The 23,317-nt window shown below is 36.9% G+C and overlaps 1 protein-coding gene across 1 annotated transcript in view; it reads right to left on the reverse strand.

Annotated features, from left to right (window-relative positions):
* ICA1 (islet cell autoantigen 1) overlaps positions 1 to 23,317 on the reverse strand; it is a 54,086-nt gene that overhangs the window by 17,918 nt on the left and 12,851 nt on the right. Inside the window, exons 6-7 of the mRNA XM_062495218.1 lie at positions 4,987 to 5,112; positions 4,706 to 4,804 (exon numbers count right to left, since the gene is read on the reverse strand). Coding sequence (XP_062351202.1) covers positions 4,706 to 4,804; positions 4,987 to 5,112 — 225 coding nt within the window. The remainder of the gene's footprint in view (positions 1 to 4,705; positions 4,805 to 4,986; positions 5,113 to 23,317) is intronic.

Raw genomic sequence — 23,317 nt, forward strand, 5'->3', positions numbered from 1 at the left:
CTCAGTAAGTTAATTCTACATAAATCTGATGATTAATTTTTCACAAGCAGTCTCAGCATTGTAGACATGGTCAAAAGATGAAGGTCACAAAAACAGCAATAATTAAAAAAAAAGCCTTAAAGAAATCAACCTTATTCTGTGGTTGCCACTTATTTGGCACTGCTGTTAACCAACAAGTGTACTTCTTCTTGGATGATGAATAAGGACACTAGACACCACAGCTAGATCACCTATGTATGAATGTCACCCTTTACCTGCACTTGTACTGGGCATTGATTAGACTGCACTTCTTGTGCTATTAAAATTGATGGGAATTATTCCATTGACTCCAAGAAGTCCTGGACTAGAGTTCAAGAACATGCAAATATCAACTACGCTTGCACAAAAGTACAGTGTAGAGAAAGAAAGCAGCTCTGAATTATAGGGACTGTGGTGCTCTAAGCACTTGAACCAGTCTGGATATCCTCTCCCCAGGACACACTGGCCACTGAATCAGGAGGTGATGGTGAAACTGTTCTGGTGCTCTTCCTGCAACCAAGTACAGCACCTCAGAGCTGGCTCCAAAGGGGTTGTAAAGGTTTTGGAAAAAAAAACCCAAAAAACCCAAAAGCAAACAGAACTACTTTAACCACTGCCTAGCTATACACGTTAAAGAAAATTATTAGAAATAAAGTCCACATAATCACACACACACACAAAAAAACCCCAAAAAACCCCCAAAAGCAAACAAATAAACAAACAAAAATCCCCAGGGAAATAAGCATCCTTCTTTAAGGACCTATACTTTAAGAAGCTTCCTTCATCTGTGTTTCAGGAAATCCATATTTAAAGGACTGTGATCAAACCACGGAAACAGCATATAGAAATGGAGTTCACAAGTACCTTGGGAAGGAAACAGCATGATAATAATGGCAGCTACTATTTCCTGAATTAGAAAAATAAACACAGCTCTGAAACAGAGCTTTAGTTTCAATGGCAATTATGATAAAAATTGTTAAAAATCAGAAGCTGTATTTTGATGCAACAATTCCATGTAACAACTTTATTGAGACTCAAAATCAGATACCAAATAATTAATTATTTTCTTCACCCCTGCCTCCCTCTACTCTGCATTCTGAGGTTCACTACAAACTGAGGTATCTTTTAAAAAAGATTTTAAAAAGCTAGAGAATGAGTATGAAATGAAACTGAATGTTAAAAAAGCCACAGTCAACCATCTTCTAAACATGAACCCACAGTAATGTGATCACTATTGTGACAAGGCATAGAAATGAAACCATGGAATTCTCTTGTTACAGGTTACATTAGAAGAAAGGGAAGAAGCCTCACCATCTAGAAAGTGTAGTGATTAAACAGAGTTATGACAACACAGACTGAGTTCAGGCCAAAGCGAGCACATTTCAGCAGGACATACCTTTGACCTGGCTGCTCAGAGTACACAGATGTGTAACTCCACAGCACTCTTCTGGCTGCTCATGTGGACTAGAATGGATTTTGTTGGGAGGTACACCGCATATGTGGCTTAAAGTAGGATCCTTGCATATTTAGAAACCTATCTTCCAAGTTTCTTAAATCTCTCTTTTACTACAAAAATCAGAGTAAGACCTTACACACTAGCAGAGCAAGTTCAGAGTCATTCATTCTGCCTGGTGTGTCCGTCTCTAACACCACAAGTCACCCAGTGATATTTCACCTGCTGCCAGTACTCAGACTAAGCATCCAAGCCAACAAGGGATTCCTCCACTGTAGAGTTAACTCTGGTTCCTGCTCAGGCTTCATTTCTGACTGCTACTCACTCACTAAATTCCTTCACCTGCATCTGGGCTGCTTTCAAGTGAAGCCAAGATCATCTGGATTGCACATAAAATCTGCCCTCTGCAGTTATATCACCAGTGCTGACATTGCACTCAGCTCAGCCACAGCTCCTCCTAAGTGCCTTGGACAACTAACGCACTTCTTGACAGAGACAGAATCAAAGCAACACAACTAAGGACAGTTTCAGGAGCCAGGCATACATTCCAAGATGTCACAACATATATGAAAAAGTACAACAGCACTGAGGAGACAAAAACTTGAATATATTTAATTTGGGGGGGAAAGCAGAAGAGGAAAAGCAAGTTGTCTCAGAATTTCCTTCTGGACATTCATCAAGGAAAAGAAATACCACACCTCCCCAAAACCCTTAGAGATGCAAAATCATAGCCATTCTTGTCTATGAGTAAAGTCATGGTGTCACAAACAGAAACAAGAGAGGATACCCAACTACAGCAGAGGTCAGCAGAAGGCAACAGTGTTGTTGTACCTGTTTGGACAGAGTACTCCAAAGAATTACTCCATGTAAGGAGCTCAGGCAGCAGTCTTCCACTTCATACAGAAATAAATTGATGCACTGAGATTTATGCCTTTTGACTCCCTTACCAGGGCTAGTATTATTTCTAAGTTAATACAAACTCTTCAGGAAGTTTGGTATTGTAGTATTTAAATTTTAAAAATGCAACTAAATATTATTTAAGTAACTAAGGCAAATAAATGGTAACAGAAACTAGAAAAATATATTATTCATGAAAAGCAGCCTCTGAAATAAACTTGAATTCATTTGATAGATGTTAATTTCAAGACAATGAAACCCTAACAGCTTTACCAAAACAGCAGCCCAGCATCCGTAATATTAAAGCACTGGATACAGTGACAGATACTTTTACATCACTATACACAGAGTTGTTAGCACATTAATAATCATCTTTCATCAAGCATAAAACTCAAGAGTTAGGAAATACAGCTGCAATAGCACAATTATACTGCTCTCTGCACATAGCCTGAAGCAAAGAAAACAAATGAGCTGCTTTTCATTAAGGGAGTTTGGCAAACATCTCTAAAGACAATGTTTTCTTTCCAGAAACAATCCCAAGAGTTATTTCAGAGTCTCTTTCCTGAAGTAAACCTGGTACACAAATATATATTTATACTATAACATACAAATATCATTTTCTAGTACATAGCACCTCTTAATTTTTCAGCAAAACAATCTACATCTAAGTCAAATACAAACTTGCATTAATTTCTTGTTTGAAAGTAAAACACTAATCCTACATTCATACATGCTTAGTTTAATTCAGTTTCATTTGTATGAGCAAGATTTTGTCTTTTACAGAATCATAAAAGACAAAAATTATTTGCAAGAATCAAATTCAAAATTTTTATTTCAGAAAGACCCCCTTTTATGGCATCAGGTAGGGAAAAATCATCTAAAAGAAGTAACTTGCAATCAAATGTAGAAATGGGCACATTAAAATATTTTATATGTATTTTAATCCAGTACATATTCTGATTTTATATTTTAATCCAAGAAGTCAACAACAGACATGGCATCTCTGTTGGGTACATTTTTAGACCAAAAGTTTCTCCACCAGAAACTATACTACCTTAGATCAACCATAGCTATCTACCATACTTCATTAAAAAATAATAACTCTGAATCTCAATGTAAAATTAGTTTGCAGCTCCTTTTTAATATATGGTTACTCTGGCATGAACATATGATATGAGTGGTAGGGATCAGGTCCCTAACCATAATCACCTGTTGTTATTCCATACCCAGGTGCAGCAGAGGTGAGATGGGACTCACCACACCCTTCAGAAGTGACATGCAGAGCTCACTTAACCTAGTAATGCAACTGAAGCTGCAGCCCACACCTATTCTCTCAGGCAACACAATCTCACCTGATGCAATCACCAGATTCTGATTTAATCATCTTAGCAAATCATTTAATGTAAACAATCAGAAACAAATAGCTGGGGACATGAGATCATGGAGAAGGCTTTGGGACAGAAAATAACCCCACACTCTGGAGACCGAAAGAAAAAAAGCCCTGATACTACAAGCCAGTAACACAGTCTTACTCCCAAGCAGCTGTTTTCTGAAAGCACAGAATTACATAAAATCCTATAGTTTTAAATTATCTCCTGATTAGCATAATTTATCAGCATACTTATCAGTGCAAAAACAGGAAATCACGTATTTTCAGTGCAGCAGGTGAGCAATATGATTGGTTAAGATTTTTGTAACACAGGCTGCATCCTAAACACATTACAGTATACCCAGCCATTTTTATAGCTACTTTTTGCTTCAAGGGAGGTACTTGTTATATGTGTGGATTCAGTACAGATGGCATTTCTTTATTATAGATTCCCAATCTAATTTCAAATTTAAATCATGGTGAAACGTTTCACAGGAGGAAGTACAAAAGATACAAAGCATCCCCAAATGTCTCTCATCCTCCATTAAAGGGTAAACCAAAACAGGTGCATTTTCTTTCCAAGTTCCTCTCCAAGGTGTCCAAATGTTATACATCTTGAAACATCCTATGTTTTGTTCAAATAATCAAATTTTTAGATACAAAAGGAAAATAAATACCCAGCAACAATATAGGCTACCTACACAAATTACACTGAAATTGTTTTGGACCAAAGCTAAGATAAAAACATCCTCAGAAACCTTTAAACATCAGGGAGGTAAGAAAAGAGCCCACCAGCACAGCTGGTCAGAAGGACGTTAAGCAGAAAACCTTTATTTAAATGAAAAGACAGTACAGGGATATAAAACTGTGAGAAAATATATGGAAAAAATACCAACATGTGCTTTCTGCATCCTTGTATCTCTTACTGATTATCACTGGAAAAACATATATATCTACATATTCCTTACCTTTAACATAGTGAATTCATATGGCTGATAACCTTTGAAACTTTCATGGATGGCTGCCATCGTGTGTGAAGTTTTTTCCCAAAAATGAAGCAGCGTGGTCTGTAAGGCAGGGCAAAATTTCAGTGCCAATATTAACACAAATCTGTTTTCAGTGCAAATTTCACATCTTCCCTCCAACACTAGCTACATATTCTCACAGTTTAATATTGCCATGGTAACCTCTTAAAAAGCCACACTAGCAAGAAAACACTCTTTCAGAGGTCAACATTTTCCTTGGATACCTGATATGTTGTTAACACATGAGAAAGGAGGTTGCATCTGCTTGCTCCCAGAAGATCCACTTTTTGACAGACATCAGTCTTCAGTTTGTCAAAGTTGAGTTTTGCATGTCGCACTTGTGCTTGAACCTTCACACAAAGGGACAATTGTTTATGTAGTGATTTTTTTCTCAATTTTTAAGGAAAGAGCAAACTAATACAACCTCTAATGGAAATCAGACAACTGAACAGACTCAATTACAGTTTTATTTTCATCAATCCCACTGAAATTAAGATAAACTGGCTGATAAATGCTACTCTTACTATCTTCTCTGTTACTGCTTTTTGTAATATAAACAGTGAAGAATTTTTCTTTTCTAACCCCTGTTTTGTATGATGGATACATAGTACAGTAAAACATACCCTGTATGTGTATACATAACATAGTATAAAACACACTGAGAACAACTGGAAAAGATACTCATATTGGTTTCTGTTTCAAGAAAGACAAATTCTCAGCCCAACCAACAAATTTGGATCTGAAAGTTTACTACATAATATACAGGTACACAGTCAGAGGCATTTCCATGTACCTATAGTAAGAGACAAATGGCACTGACAAAGTTTAAAGTCCATTTGCAATTATACAGGCACTTCAGTATCTTTGGATTGCTACAAAAAATTTCACTCATAAAAGTTATTGTTCTAAAATGGGAGTTTTTCTGCTTACTGCTATCAGAAAAATATCAAGTCCCCTTTACCTAACAATTTCACTAACTAATTTCAGTTTCAAGTGGTTTTAGTTTTTCAAATTATTTTTCTATCACCTATTAAATACATACACATGTACATTAAGTACATTAACAACACCCTCTTCCACAAATTGCACATGCTTGACAACAACAATGATGTGATTTGGTACCAGGGTAGAAGACTGATGTAGGCATTTAGTATCCAGGATTTTCCATTTTTGTGGCAGCTTTGCACACTACCCAAATATTATATTAATGAAAGATATTTCTTTAAATTCTGTAAACTAATTTTGTTAATAGTTTTCTTCCAATGGAATAGGAAACAATGAAACCACAAAGCATAATAAATTTCCTATAACTCTTTCAAAGTCAAAATAAAATATTTACCTAAAAATAAAATTTTGACAATGAAATAAATAAAATTACATTAGTAAATTATACATTTATTTCCTTTTCTGGCCTAACTTGGAGAGTAAACCTATTTTGTCCAGAATACGCAAACTCAGTCAAAGATTTGTCAAATTTGTATGCTCCTGATCTTCAGAAGCGAATCTGGAATTTTGCAGCAAGTACCTTGTGCAGTAAGAACAAATACATACATCACATAATACAATCTGAAATGTTATGATTACTGTACTTCAGCTCTTATTTTCCCAAACTCAGAGTATACAAGATGTCCAACAAGGGAGAAAACCAGCCAAAGATCTGCATCACAAATGCATCAGACGACCTACTCATACAAATTGTGGTACTCCTGGATTGCTGGATATGTGGCAATTTTGTTTCACTGATCAAGCTTAAGCTGTACTGCATATCAGCTTAACCTGATCACAAGGAAGAAACTATCACAACTGAAAATTTGTCATAAATGAAAAATCTTTTACTGAGATTTAGAAAAGGACGATGCTAAAAGAAGAGAAACAAATACACCATTTTTTAGTAAAGAGTAGTGCTACTACATTTACAAAATAGCTCTGTGGTTACTGCATTCATCCAGAAGAGGAAGTCTTCCAGGATAACTCCATTAAACAATCAGTGAACAAATCTTGAGTTCCAGTTATCACAACGACAACTGACTGGATCCAGCTCTCTCACCACATGAGTAAAACATCTTACTGATGACTTGTTGTCTTCACAGGTTGAAGAGTTAAAAAAAAATAAAGGTGTCTCCAGAAGATGGTAGAGGACTTCTTAGGTAGCTAGGAGATGTTTTAGTGAGGTAGACAGATTTGAATTTCCTCAGGAAGGAGGAAATGGCTCCAATAGCTTCCACTTCTTAGGCAACTATGACAAATGCTAAGCTATGATATAAAAAGCAAGGAGCAGCTACTGCCAAGTTATCTACTGTAAGATAAGGAATTTCATGAAAAGCCTTACCCAGTCAGAGTTACACTGGCATGAGCTGAGGCTGCCTCTTAGTTTGGGATCTCCAAGGATTGCCACACTTCTAGCTTGTGCCTGATGGAAGCCCAAGCAAGGCACCATGCCAGGAGTGCCACCCCAGGCTCAGCTCTCTAGTCAAAACAGCATATGGGTAAAGAGCTTATGGACCTCCAAAACTGAGCAGCAATGGAGGAAGATAGGAGCAGTGGCAGGAGAAGTGTAGAAGCTTTATCCTGGATAACGACACTGTCCTGTGTTAGGTCCTCAAATCCTTTATTTGCTTTAGCTTCAAGTGCCTGAGAGTACAGTTACAACTTCAGTGTGAAAAGGAGAGTTGTGGAGAAAATCATGGGTCTGTGCAAAAAAGAGCCTCTAACTGAAATCCAAATATGGGATTATGCATTTCTTTTGCCATAAAGAATTGTCCTGCAATGGGTAGGGATTTAAGTACGAGATGTAGGGTTTTGAAAAAACTAATCTCAGTTACGGCCATGAAAATTCAGAGAAATTCAACTGATGGAAGTGTGCCACATATACAGTTATACTTTACAATGGTGTGGCTGAGAATAGAATCCCTTTCCTACTCAGTATATCACAGCACTGGTGAAAGCACAGTAAGAAGAGCTGTGGCTTTGTAGACTGAAAGTCCAAGTAAGCAAAGAATGCTAGTTCTGGGGACTATAAATACTCTGCCAGAGATGGTGAGCCACAACTTAAAAAGAAACAAGCACTACTAAATGTAATTATGAATTCCTTCCCAACTCCTTAAGAAAGAAGAAAAAAAAAATCCATAAAACAAAAGCACCTGTATAGTTTGAGTTGAAGTCTTCCTGAATACATTCTTCAGAGACATTTAGCAAAAAACACGGTTAGCATTTATCTTAACTGAACACGTAATTAGTATCTCTTTTAAAAACTAAAGCATTCATAAAGAGAAAGAGGTGATCCACAACACAATGTGCAATACAAACTCTTATGATTATCACACTTATACAGATGATTCAAGATACTTAATGCTGCATTACCAAATGCTACACATTTCTCTTGCCAATGAGGAAAGATGTGATATTATAAAAACTATTAAATTAAGGATGTTTTTAGGTTTTTTGATATATTGAAAGTTTATTGAACAGAAGCATTCTCCTTTCTTTCAGCAGCAGTGCAGGACAACCAAGAAAGAACACCATACACTACAGCAGCGTGACCTTTTCATCTTTATCTGCACCAATAAATGCATTTTCAATTGAAATTATTATTAGACATCTTTTAAGATTACTTGTTGGCTTCAGGAATTAGGTATAAAACCTTACTGCTTACAAAGCATAATCTACTTAATACCACACAAGTTATCAGAATGAACCTTAGGTTCCCTACTCAAGGGAAAGCTGATATAATACATATTAATCTTCTCCTTTCTCTGCAATGACTTTCTAAGACATGAGAAACAGGACCTCACTGTGGTCTCAGTACTGCAAATTTTTATTCATATATTTAAGTTTACTAAAGCTGAACATACAGAATTCCTTGAAAATCCTGATCTGAAAACTGTCAGGATTTTACTGACCCTAGCAGAACCACCTTGATCCAAACACAACCTGAACATTTTATGATGAACAAGCTTCTAAGCATCTGAAATGATAGGTTTGAGATGTGAGGTTTACATTATACAAGAAAATCTTATGCTACTCTTGACATAAAAAAAGATTATTACTCTTTTTTTTCTAAGTAGCAACCTGGAGCAACCTGCTTTTAATTTCCCAATGCAAACACCCAAGTTCAATATTCATAAAGAGCACAGAAGAAAACATAAATTCGGAAAGCATTATCTTATTTAATCAACAACTTGATAAACTATAAGAAGCCAGACAAACCTGAAATAATTTCAATGGACTGAAATGCTACAATCCTAAATCCGGGGAGGCTCAAAAGTAAGATTCTAGAATGCTTGATTTTAAGAGCAAATATTTGCTGACACAGGTTCCTAAACACTGTCACAAAATGGATCAGGGTTGGAAGGGACCGCAGTGGATCCTCTGGTTCAACCTCCCTGCTCAAACAAGGCCATCCCAAAGCACATAGCACAAGATTGTGTCCAGACAGTTCTTGAATATATCCAGTGACAGAGACTCCACAGATTTTCTATTCCAGTGTGCGGTCACCTGCACAGTAAAGAAGTTCTTCCTCATATACAGGTGGATCTTTCTGTGCATCAGTTTCTGCCCAGTGCCTTTGTCCTGTTGCTTGGCACCACTGAAGAGCCTGGTCCATCCTTTTGGTGCCCTCCCTTCAGATATGGACAGACTTTCACAAGGTCCTTTCTCAGTCACCTCTTCCAGAATCTGAACACGCCCTGCTCCCTCAGCCTTTCCTTCTAAGAGAGATGCTCCAGTCCCTAAACCATCTTTGTCACCCTCCACTGGACCCAGTCCAGGAACTCTATGTCTCTTTTTCACTGAGGAGCCCAGAACTGGACACAACACTCCAGGTCTGGCCTCACTAGGGCAGAGAAGAAGGGCAGGATCATCTCCCTTGACCTGCTGGCAATGCTTTTCCTAGTGAACACCAGGGTACCATTGACCTTCTTGGTCACAAGGACATTGCTGGCTCATGGACACCTTGTTATCCACTAGTACCCCCAGGTCCTTCTCCACAGATCTGCTTTCCAGCAGGTATATTGGAAATCTTCATCTGAACAGAAAAATTCTGATCTTCAAGCATGCTAGCATAAAAAAAAAATCCTCAGATCCAGATAAAAAACTCTATTCAATATGTTCAGTTACTATAATACAGATTTGCCTTGTACTTTCAAGGAGTCTTTATGTCGTCTACAGTACATCTGTGTTACTACTTTCTTTCAGTTCCCTATAAAATGCAAAATGTATTTTCAGTAGTAGCCTAAGTTCAGAGACAATTCAGCTAGTGAAGCATCATTTCCAAAATTATGTAGGATAAATGTACTAACTCACTTTACATGCAGTATATTTTTGTCTCAGCATTTCCAGCATAGAAAGAGAAACAGATGCTTTTAGTCTGATTTGTCACCCAACCTCTCACTTACTTGATCTGAAAAGCATGTACAGTGTGTGCATAGGCTGGAAGGAGGGGAATAAGTAAATCAAGTGGGAAAAACGCCTGGAATATAGCAAACCTTCCAGTTTGGGGCTCTGGGTAAACTCTACCAGCAGATGGAATCAGCGCAAATCTTTGCATTAAATAAGTATAGCACCTTCTGGCAGACCTGATCATTGTAAAGACTACACGAAAATGAAATCAAACTTTAGTTTGAGGACCAAGTATTTACCATAGAGCACAGCTTACAGCATTTCTGCATATGGCACAGAAAACATAAGGAACTAGATTCTCAGTTCCAACAAACTGTAGTAATTTCATAGTTTGAGTGGTATTTTGATAAGGAGCACCCATTACACTTTCACATGAGCATAACTAAGTACTCACTGGTTTATTTTTCCCTTTCTTTTTAATTAAAGATTGATGATAGACAGTCAGAGAGCAGAAAAGGTAATGTTTAATACAAAATAAAGCCTGTAACTAAACTTTTCCACATGCAAGGTATGGACTTCCAACACCTTGCGCAGTATGAAACCTGATTTCTGTGTATTTTGGTATATTCTGTATTTTGCAGACTATACTTTCACTCAACTGTTCCCTTGGGTTGAAATAGTATTTATTGCATTCATTAATCTCTGCTCCATCATTTTTTAAGAATAACACATTAAAAATTGTTAAAGAAGAGTGGGCATATCTCTGTTCATCTGCTTCAACCCTGGTTCTTAAAATGTTCATTTATGATCTCATGAGAAACACTAGTAGAAACTAATTTTGTGAGATGAAATGTTTTAAATCAGCCATGTCTAGTTAAAAGGGGAAACTACTTGGACAGTATAAATAGATCCAAATGATATCTTTAAGTCTGAAGCTGAGCAGATGTGATGCCCACATTTGTTCAAGAAATTAAACTATTCTTGAAATTTGAATTAAGATAATTTTAGTGCAGCACAAATTCCAAAAATCCATTTCTTAAATTTGCCATTTTGGACTTAATGATGATTGCACTTCTGCACAAGTCCTATGCACTTCATTCTGTTAAGCCTGGTTAAGCTAATATGCAGTCATGTTGCAATTCATATAAAGGACTTAATTACCATTGCATGTCTACCAGTCTCCCTCTGGAAACCAACTAAACACCTTCTGTGGAAGGTGTCCCTGCCCACATCAGAGGGGTTGGAACTAGATGATCTTTAAGGTCCCTCCCAACCAAACCATTCTATGATTTTACAAAAAGTACTGCCTACCATTCTGCCACAAAAGAAGAAATAGCATGTCAGCTTTGAGAAAGCACTTACGTTTGTGTTTTGAGGTACCTTAAATATATTGGCAAATTCATGTGGAGAGACAGCAAGTAGGTGAAAGCTGAATTAAAGATGTATTAAGTAAGTTGCTCTGCAAGAGAGAAAGACTCTGGGAGGGAAGATGATATAACTTCCTGATGTCCTGAAGTGGTAGAAATCTCCCATTATATACAGACTTGAACAAGGCAATTCTATCACAAGATAAAAGACAACGCAAAAACTTCTAAGCCACCAAAGACCATTTTTCTAATGGCTGAAATATTCATAGTGAGAAACAAATAAAATACTCCACTAAAATGCAGTGATATCCAACATAATCTAATGAAATCAATGCCAACTGAAATAACTGCAAATACCCACTAGAATATTACCTATATTTACCGTAATATTACCGTAATTACCCAAAGATTTTAAATTTAATTGCTCATGACAGTCTTGGAACTCAGTGTAAGCAATACAAGAAGACTGCTAAAGTACACAAAAGAAAATTAAGACCAAAAAAAGAAAAAAAGGCAGAAGCAATGCTATACTGCTGCATAACAGAATATAGACAAATGCATATTAACGTGGATTAGTATAACAGTAGCTGCATTTCCCTATATTTACTGGGATGAGATCATGATTCTCTGCCCAAAAACTCAATATGAAACATCAACTGTCTACAAACAGAATGACCATAAAGTCAGTATAAGTTGATTAACCAAAAGTTTTTTTATTTAATACTGACATTTTTGATTATAGTCAGAACCATGAAATCTCCATGACTTAAACATGTATTCTGCTCTCTTTATGCTACAGTGAAGATGCCTAGAGAAAAAAAATAATAAAAAAGTCACAATAACCAAAATGTTTTTCCCACAAACCCAGCAGCCTTCATGCAAACTTTGTCATTAAAACCTGCTAGAATTTACTTAATTTACTTATTTTCAGTATGTTAAAAACATTCTATTAGAAAAATTTGATATCTGTGGATAAACTCCAAGAAGCACCAAAAAGTGTATCATATTTTCTCCAATTTTGTGATTTTCAAATGTCCTATTAGGACATGGTCTATGGCAGCTCTTGAGGAGAGCCATTATGACTCTTCAAAATTGTCATCACTATTTTGGCTCAGTTTTTACCAGAATTTGTCCCTGTGCACACACCTATCCCCTTGGTGATTCATACCTAAGTCAGCTTTGGGAAGCTCCACAGGTTATTGAGAAAAGCCTTGCTGGAGAGCTGCTATGTATTTGATCAGAGAGGTTAAAGGCAGTACAAATCAGCAATGAACATCACAAAATACTACTCCTGCAGGAGTAGTACTAACCCTCAGGCACACCTTCCACCCACAGCTAGGTGTGCCTAGCTCAGGCTTTGACATCCACCTTGTTACCTTGTGGCCTGTGTTAGTGGATGTACATCTAGCAAATACAAACAACTGACACCAGACTTGACTTCGTATTACCCTGTTTCTCTCCACTGGACTATAAAGGGAACTCTCATTGATCAGTTCAGGTGTAGACATCTACAGAACACATGTCTGAAGTTACATTTGATAAATCCTAACCTAAATGACATTCAGAAAATTATTTCCTTTATTGCTAATAATAACCATAAGTATTTGAATGTGTGCCTTATTTACCCTTTTAATTCACCCAGTATAAGCTTCCAAGCCATGATTCTTGAAAAATTCCTGATGAAAAGACTGAGGACAGCACCTTATGTACTGTGGTCTAACCAACTTTTCATCTTGTTATTGTTAAATGAGATAGATTGACTTAGAAATACCTCATCTTAAGTAGCTTCCCCTAGCCCCTGTATTACACTTTTTGATACTCTCCTCTCCGGGTTTTCAATCCAGAGATGTGGACTGTGATCTGTGCTTGCTCAAACTGCACCAAGAGACACCACTGGTTTACAGCTAAGCTACACCTTTACATAGGATCTTCATAAAAACTCTTGTTAAAAGCTTTCAACTGTAGTTGTAGAGCTGCAATTAGCAGTTTGCTGCCGGGAGAAAAGAATTAAATTTATAAAAGAGATGAAATTGTGATTAAATACACAAAAGAACTCTTTAATCTAGAACTTCAAACATACACTGTTTTGTTGTTTGTACCTCCAGTCACTGAAGATGAGGCCATTGTGCTCAGGATACAAACATATTACAGATGAGTTACAATTACCAATTTCTGTTCCCTTCCTTGACCATAGAGCCTCATGCTTTTATTTTCTCCTGCCTTTGTAACTTTGCCCTAATTTCTAGCTCTGTTATTATCCTCTCATTAGTTTGGGTCAGAGGCATGTGTTTTTCTTCCTGTTTGAAATTCACATCTATAGTCCGGGTCAAGGAGAATGCCATGTTAAAAAGTAATGTGTTTAATGAGCTTGGGTGCAATTTTTACTTTAACTGCAAAATATAGAAAATAGAAAACCTACTGTCAGAAAATATGTTGTTAGGTATTACACTGAATTAATTACTTTTATTTTAAAATCCCAACAAATAATTTTTTCCTAAAAAAATATACAAATACCTACCAAAGCACTAGCCCATGGATATACACTAGGACTTCTCTGCAGATTTCCTTTTTCAGTAGTACATAAAATTTGGTCTTTGTGCCACATTTACGCCACATTTCCCTCTTCAGTTTTTCAGTATTTGGCCTGTAAAAATTTTACTGCCTTCAGCCTGTTGGCTCACACACCATACAACTCCAGCCTGGCAGTAATGAGTAAACCACAGCCAGAACTGCTTACTTCACAACCACTGACAGTCAGCATATGTGAGCAATTCTCTGAACCCTGGGAGGATATAAGGTTATGGTTGGCTGGAATATTCTTCTTTTTTTCCCCCTCCAAAAAACAAAGGTTGGTTGTACCATCTTCTGATATATTCAATGATGGCTATCACAGAAATTGAATAGCTCTCCCTCTCTCTTTTATGCAAACACACAGACATTTATCTTGCTCCTTTCTCTCTTTTTTTTCCCTACTGCCTCACTTCCTTCCCAGCCTTGTGTTTATTCCTGCTGTTTTAAAATGTACCTTATTCAACTCTCTTGAGTCTCCTTAAGGATGGGGCAAAATGAGAACCTCCTCACACTTTATGGGTGTGATTCCATAAATATTATACAGGGACATGACTTTTCACTCTGTATTTTTCTTCAACCGAAAGCCAAATTGGATCTGAAAACACAGATCAGTTCGGGCTTAGCAATGGGGGAAAAAGGGCAGGCAATAACAAAATATCTGATCAAATACGTAAATTAGTTTCTGTAAAAAGAATGATAGATGAGCGTTTGCCAGGCTAGGGAAAAAAGAAATAATGAGGAGGAGTATGATGGAAGGCTATCTGTGGTATGATAGAAAACTTTTAAAAGATGAGACTTCAGCCAACACAGGAACCAGAGGGCATTATACTGACCAAGCCATTTGAATACAACAAGAGATGAGAGGACCTTCACACAACATCTGTGTCTGCAGGGCAGGCCTTTTAACACAGCCATGCACTGGGGATGGCCAGAACTGATACTGGTACAAAAAACAACTGGAAAATTCTACAGGGAAAAAAACCCCCATGTCCTGTGATGTCTCCACTGATCACAGTACTAAAAGAAAACACCTCTGCGTATTTGCTCTAGGCAACTCCCTAGTTGCTACCATTGGACACAAATGAATAAAGATGATGCACAGACAGGAGATTTTTGTCTGAAGAATAAAGCAACCTTCAGGTAAGAGGAGTTTGAGAGTTTGCTCTGCTGGATTCAGACCAGAGCAGCATCTTCTTCTGCCAGAAGAACTCTCTGTTCTGTGGTCTAAGGTAGCACAGATACTTCAAATGAGCTTTTCCAATGTAACACCTATGTAACTGCAGATTTTCCACTACAAGAATTCAAAATAATGACTTATATAATTTTATAACTGGTTAGAGGTGCCAGAGTGCATTCAAGCACTGCCTATGCCCAAACATGCTTAAGTAACAGAAATCGCATGGAAATGCTTCATGTATTATAACTGTATGACAGTATGTAAGCTTTACATTCACACAGATTCACTTGGAGAAGGGATGGAGGCAATTTTGAGGTGCTCCAACATTTCTACAATTACAACTGTAGTATGGAAAGAAGATCAGATCTCAGTCCTTTCAAAAAAATTTGCATCCCCTTGTAAAAAGTTTACATATACATTAAGACTTGAGTTTGAATTTTGGAAATCAATTGCCAAAATCTACAGGATTTACCTGGACAGGCCTAGCTTATCTTTCATTACCCACCACAAATCTCTCTTTTTTCAAGTCCTAGAGGGTTGTCTGCCAAGTGAAATATTTACTCATGGTATTTAGGTGGGGGCTGGATACTAACCAGTGCTATTGTCTACATGAAACATGTGGGAAAATGTATATCTAACTAATTTTCCCCTCTATTTTTTAGAGGGTAGTTTGCTAAAAATAAATATTGTTGAAACAGCCCTGCTTCTGGATTAGGCATTTCATCAGAACAGGCCCATCAACTACATGTACTCTAAATTCACATGAGAAGTTATTCTGCTATTCAATCAACAAGATGTTCCAGTTTTAGATGTCTCAAGAGAATGTTTTTTTCCTTGCCTGTTTCAATGTTTTTTGATGCACATTTGACATATTTTCTTCCCTACTGTCAGCACTATAGCAGCACAAAGACATGGGTCCAAACACCTCTTAGCAACAGCAAAGTTTTGTTACATTCAAATTAAATTTCTCTGAGACATGAAAACTATTTGTGGCAAGCAATACAGAGCTCTGTACTAAATAACAACATTCTGAACAGCTGCCTTGAAGCAACAGAAACATACTTCTTTCTTTACTATTAAAAAGTAGTTTAGTCTCCCTTCATAGGGCAAAAAAAAACCCCAAACACCACAAGTTGAAAGGTACAGCCCAATAGCAACAGAAAACCTCTTAAGTTTTTTCCTAAGGAATTACCGAGAATTAAGGTGGTATTTTCCTCCTTCCTGATTTTTACCCCTCTAGCGTGGCCCAGTGGAGGCAGACACAGTGTGTCATTTGGGGAGAGCAACGCCTCTACAGAATCCTTTCCACTTATCCAGCAGCTGGACACAGCCCTGATCAAAATTACATCCACAGTCCAGAAAGTTCCTCCAGCCAAAACTCAAAGTTTTTAGCTTAAACACTCACAACAGCTTTTCACAAACAGAACACGCAGTGCAGACCCAGAATGTGAATCCAATAGCTTAAAATAAAAGAATTACAACAAAATACTCAAAGAAATATTCACAGGAAATACAACAGCTTAAAAAAATTCTATCAAATACAGCATGCAACTGATTCTCAAACACATAATATGGACTGCTTCTGTAATTCCAACCACTATTTACCATAAAATGAAGGAAAGTCTGTTAACTTTAAGAAGATGAAAGTAACAACAGTCTTCAGTTTTTCAGAACTGCACTCAGAGTCATTATAGAAATTATGATCACATCACAACATAAAAATTCAGGCAAAGCAAAAAAAAAAAATTCCTGAGTCACCCCATTTTAAAAGATTCAAGAGCTTTTGACCTCACAGCCCAAGAAATGGAGATATGTTACTTTTCTGCAGGTTAGCTAAGCTGTTTTAACAAAAAAAAATAAATAATTAAACAGATGCTAAGCATGTTCACACAAGACTCATTTCAAATTAGGAGTGATTTACTTGAATTTAAGTTTGGGAAAATACATTTTTAAGCTAAATAGAGAGATGCTAAGCTCAAAACACAGTGAGTGTTTACACAGAGTTCTGCACCAGTTCAGCATCATCTAGGCATCACCTTTCAGAAAAGCAGCATCTCTGCATAGCCATACACCTTCCCCAGAAAACAGGTCATACGTACTCCTGTCTTCATCTTTCCAAAAATCTTCCCCTACTCTTCAAAAACATATCCCCATACTCCTTACATGTTGCCAAGCAACTTCTCTATCTCCTGCCTGTGCAGGAATAAATCAACTCCAAATAAATGTATCCACACTTCATGCAGCATAGAAGCTGGCCTCAGCAGCTTTGATCCAAAAAGCTGTAGCTTGTGTTCCCAAGAAGGGCTCATGGGATATGAAGGGATACAGCCAGCAGCAGCATCCCAGCTGACACTACTACTGGCTGCATGAGGCCTCTCCTATTTTATCCAGTATAAAGACAAATTACTTATGGTCAGTATGTTTAACTTCAAACTGCATCAAAGGAGAGGGTTTTAATGTCATGAGATATGTGACAACTGAGAGCTGGAGTGCACATGGCCTCTCCTCCCAGCTCATTCACACAGGGTCATTACAGGCATAAACTGTGTATGAAAGCAGCTCCACCTCTCAGAGCTTATACCTCCTAGCTCCTCTCAGCACATCAGAGAGCAGACAACACCTCATGCTCCTGAAACTATTAGTATGGATGGCTTCCTCACAGCCACTCTGTTCATTTTTACAGCTTGGAACAATATGCCAATTATTTTGAAAAGGGAACAAACATGAAATGACAATTTAAATGAAAGGAAGGGAATAAATACATAACTTCTAGCCCTGTTAAAACATCTGGGTTTTTTCTACTTTAAGAAGCCTTTTAAATATGTGCTTCAGCTTTGTGCTGGTGACAAGTTTCAGTCCTGCTCCAGCCCAGAATGTGTGCTTTACTAGGCTGAAAGCAAGAAAGACCAAAAAACACTTGTTGATACTAACAGGGACCTTGAAGAAGGGCATACAAAGAAAATATTCATGATCAGCAGATTCTTAAATTGCATACAGTATGATATTCATCTAAACAGCATTATTTCAGAGTTTGGGGATAGACTTTTGCATTACGAGGCCCAAATGTAGTTCCAGTAGGGAACATACATCTGTCAGTCTGCAGACAGAAGTCATTACCACCACAGGGTGCTTGGATGCACTCAACCAATCTGCAAACAGGTGCATATTTTCATGCACGGACACTCAACCTCTTTGGGGAAAAATATGGTCCTAGAAACGTAGAACTACTGAACTCTTCTCTCCTGAAATAACTATAAGGGAGTTGATATAAACCAAATAGTTCTTTGCATAGGTGCAAATAACTATATACAGTCTGAAAATAAAGAGTCATGTTTTATTAGTATAATCCAAGTCTATGAGTTGCTAAATATTATTGCAAAGATTTGTAGCAAGAAGCAGGCCAATCAAGACAAATGGAAAAAATGAATAATGTGATCTTTCAGGTTTGAAGATCACATACAGCTCTAAAGCATGCATAACCTGGACTAAGTGTTGGAAGTGCTGAGAATTACTGAGTTTATCATAACTTAATTGTGTTTATCATATTAAACAACCTGAGAGCAAAGGATGGTTGCCACACATGGTACAGTGGGGAATGCTGGCACATGGAGAGCAATTAAACAGTCAGCCCCTGCAGAAAACTGAGACAGGTAATTACTGCTTTTGAACACTGAAGACCAGTGGCAATATAAAGAATATAGCATAAAACTAACATGTCTACTATGCCCATGACTGTATTCTTATAGTAATTATACAGTTCATTTTATCTGAAATAGTGCAGATAATTTGGATGTCCTCTTGACTCCTTTAGTTTGTGTCCTCAAAGGGAAAAATATTATTTTTTTTTCTTTGCATCCAAATTAAAGTATTCAAGGCCTGAGCAAGATTGTTACGTGAATGTGGGTTTCCTCTGAGAAGGCAGATGGGAGGAGTGAGTAAGCTGGAATTAGGCAAAGGGACTTGAAAAGCTCAAATTCAGGTGCAGTAACAATATCCCCATTGAAAGCTCACTGTAAAACAGTGAGCTGGCCTGTATGATCCCCTTAGCCATTGCAAAGGGCAGCAGCAGGAACAGATGTACAAACTGCCAGGGAATGGCACTGACACGTTGCAAATCCTAGCTAGATGTGACACCAACATTAAAAAAAATACCTTTAACAAAATCAACATGATTACCAATGGCCTTTACTATTCAGTCCCCAGATGCTCTCACTGTCCTGAGTGCAAAGCCACTCTGTTTACAGTACTAATGCAGGAGTATAAGTCCTGTAAGTCGAGGTTTTGTGTTTCATTTCCTATTTAACCTTCCAGCACAAAATGTAAAATGGTACCCACTAGTAATCATGATTCATTTGTAATACAAAGTCTGTAGTAAATAACCCCATTCATTGTTACTGCTATTCTTGGTTGGCAATTAATATATCAATAAGCATGGCTTGTTTCCATCAAAACAATTTAATTACATTTTGTCAAGATACAAACTCAAACGAAGGAGTACAAATTGATAAAAAAGACCTAAATCTGTGGTGCTCTTCAGACTTCCCAGTGTGCTATTACAGACAAAACAACATTTGAAGTCCAAGTAGGGTTCAGGCAGAACCCTGAATCAAAGATGGTGGTATATTTACCATTTTTTGGTTAGAACAGTACCTTTTATTTGTTGGGGTGTTTTCAATCCTATCTAATTTGGTTTCATTTTGTAAAGGAGAAAAATCAAACATTGGATCTATTTAATCATTCAGAGCCTATGCAACATACAACTGAACAGCAAAGGCCTTATGAAGTAAAAGCAGATGGACTACATTATGCATGTACCCAAGCATTTTAGGAAAGTATAAGAATTCCTGGGCAGGGGTGACCATAGAAAAACTTGGTTCTCTTGTGTAAACAGTGTTTTCCCCAACAGCTGTATTCCCCTTCCTGTTTATTCTTCACTTCTGCAGAATTCTCTCAGTTCAGTCACATCTGTATTTCATTTATTTTTTGAAAATATTTCTTTAGCTATCCTTCTAGCCTTTTCAGATTATTAAGGCTGAGGGAATTTTCCAAATCTCTTTCTCTTTTCACAGCCTACTCTGGTCATATTTTTTACACTTCATTTAGGTTCTGAATTCACAAAATGATCCACATGGGTAACAGGCTTTGCCCACATAGACCAGCTTGCAGGGTTTGAGCTTTCATGTGAGCAACAGAAACAGTCTAAGCAATCATCTTTTCTTTCCCATTTTCAGAATAATATTTCAGAGAATAGTGTTCAGTTATTCCTATATATTTTTAATCTAATATTAAATTTAATATTTACACATTTCTATAATTACTAGACATCAGAAAATTGCTGGAGCCTAATTTTTATTACAACATGCTTGAGAGAGTCTTTTTAATACTGGGACCAAAACCAATTGTTACATAAAAGCTAAGATCATTGATTTAAATCACTGATTTTTTTTTTTTTTTTTTTAGAATATTTGCTGTACTCTGAAACATTTTATATTCTGCTATTTAGGTGAACAAAAATTTTTATGATGTGTCTGCTGCATCTGCCTACCTTTTCTCAAAATAAATACAACTCTGAAAATGTAGAAGTAACCCAAATCTATCCTTTTTGATTTCAGCAAGGTTACATGAAACAAAGTTGTTAAAAAACTATATTGTAGCTGTAGTCTAGCACTTAATTTTATTCTACTTTAAAGCCATTTTTCAGAGTCTCACCTCAAACTGTTCTTTCTTAAAAATAACTGAACAGATGATGAACCACTTCTCAAGGGCAAGCATTAATCTCTGGAAGCAACCACATTCTACAAGCGATACCTCTAAAGATGATGTAATCTGTTCCAAGAAGTCTGTTTCTATTTTTAAGTGGCATACTCTTATTATGTTTTTAAAAGGGCATCTCCATCACATATTATTGCTTTGCTTTTAACTCAGTAACAATCATCAATGATATTTAATATACACCAAATGGCTTCAGAAAATAATTGATTTTGTATCATTATGTACTCTGAGTCTTACAAATGGTACTTGAAACGGTAAATTAAAGTTATAAGACTATAAAATGCTTTTACTGTGAAGAACATTTCTCCTAAAGGTTATGTTTTCAAAAGACATACATCATTCCTTAGCGCCTTAAAATGCCTGAGCATTTTGTATGTGAGAGCTAGTAATGTTTTGGTTTCTCCACTTAATGTTACTAAATATGATATTGGAGAAGCTGGAAAGAACATTATAGCAGAAACTCCTCAAAGAAAACATGGTCAGCACTGGAACTCCATTTGCTTTAGCAGGGAGAGGCAATAATCACAAAGCAACAACTACAATTTTGATTGAAAAGCACTTTTTAATGTGCTTTGTTTGTCACTACCCTAATTTTTAGGTAAATCCCTAAATTTAGCATTCCCAATGCCATATACTTTCATATTAAAAAAACTGACTTCAAAACCCACGCTCTAACTGCTATTCCCTACCAGAATGAAACCAAACCTACTCCTGATGGCAGAGGCATGTCACAAGAAGTGATGTGTGTAGGTGTTGCTTATCACCACATTGTAAGAGCGGGCTGTTATCTCTATCTCTGCTACCACATTGCTACACTGAGACGTGGATCTCAGAGTGCAGTTTGACACCACCTTACTAATTTTAGAGGAGACACTGCTACCTTGCAGAGAGTATTACTGAATCTCCTGGAACTTCACCTATTCTTCCAGCAAGCAGCAGCAATCCAAATCACCAAAGAGAATAGGTGGGGGCTTTTTTTAAAGGAAAATTCTGAATCAAGACTGATAAAAATCATATCTACCAATGTGATAGACTTTACTGTCCCAAATTCCTAGCAGTTATTATGAAAGCAATGATTCTTTTTTTATACTATAGTGTCACACTTCTCATATCCAGTGTAAAGCAACTCAGATCTTTCTGACACCTCCAGAGCACAAACACCAACATAGGCCTCTGAATGTGCAAAAGCATATATTATTGTCACCTCAAGATAAACATGCTTTAAAATGAAGTCGAAATTTAATGGGAAAGTATCACCTAATATCAAACAGAGACAACTACTGTCTAAATATTTTTAATTGTTTTTGTTAATTTTTAAAAGTCAAGGTTGGTCAACAGTAACTACCCTAGCTGGTTCTAAATATCCATCATTACACTGCTATTTGTTAATATGACAACTTAGTCTTTTTTTTACACCATTGTGACTGCCATGGCCAAAGACATTTTTCTTTAAGATGCTGGTGTACTTTGCTGTTGGAAAAGCAAACGAGTTTCCAGCTTAATATCATCTGCAGATGCAAACAGCATTAACATATTTTCTTTGGTTGGCTTTTAATAATTGAAGTAGAACAAGACCAACAAACAGCACCACAAAGCTTCTAAGAGGGTCGCCCTCAAATGAGTTGTTTTATTAGATATAGAAAAACACTTGGAAAATATATTACAGATGTACAGGTTTTGTCCTGGCAGAAATAGAATTTCGTAGATCTTTAAGCTGTTTTCCATCTTTAAATTCTATGATTCTCTGAAACTTCATTTAGCGTTCCTCGGCCAATATTTTCAACTCTCAGCTCCTGAGAGCTCTTATTTTTCTAGGAAAGTTAAATGCACTTTTCCAGCAATCACTCATAAGGAACTGCAACAATACAGATTTGCAATTTGTTTTCCAATAAAAGAACAATTTGACAAAAAATGCAAAAATATAAGAAAATCCAACACATAATCTTATTTATAAACCTGTGTTTTTACTCGCTCTTCAGTTTGCTAGCTTCTAAATGCCTACAGATTTCCTTCTCACTTTATTTTTACCAGAAACTGAAATTTAGTTTCCAAGGATGGCAACTGCCAAGTCTGTTCTTACTTCAAAGATCAGCTTCATATTTGTTTTTTCTCCTTTTTTAGGCTTTTTGCATTTTCTCAGCTCTTGGAGGGTTTTCAAAAGTAGCAGAGAATTAAAAAAAAAAATTAAAACAATACCCCAGCACATGTCCACAGTGCCTTTAGGTTTGCTGAGCTGTTTGCAGCTGATGTTAATGTATAGGGGAAGAGCAGATGATGCTGTGACATGGTACAGCACCTTTACCATCATACAAAGCCAGAATACCCTCGTGC

Source organism: Cinclus cinclus, chromosome 1 (assembly GCF_963662255.1).
Source record: "Cinclus cinclus chromosome 1, bCinCin1.1, whole genome shotgun sequence".
Lineage (NCBI taxonomy): Eukaryota > Metazoa > Chordata > Aves > Passeriformes > Cinclidae > Cinclus > Cinclus cinclus.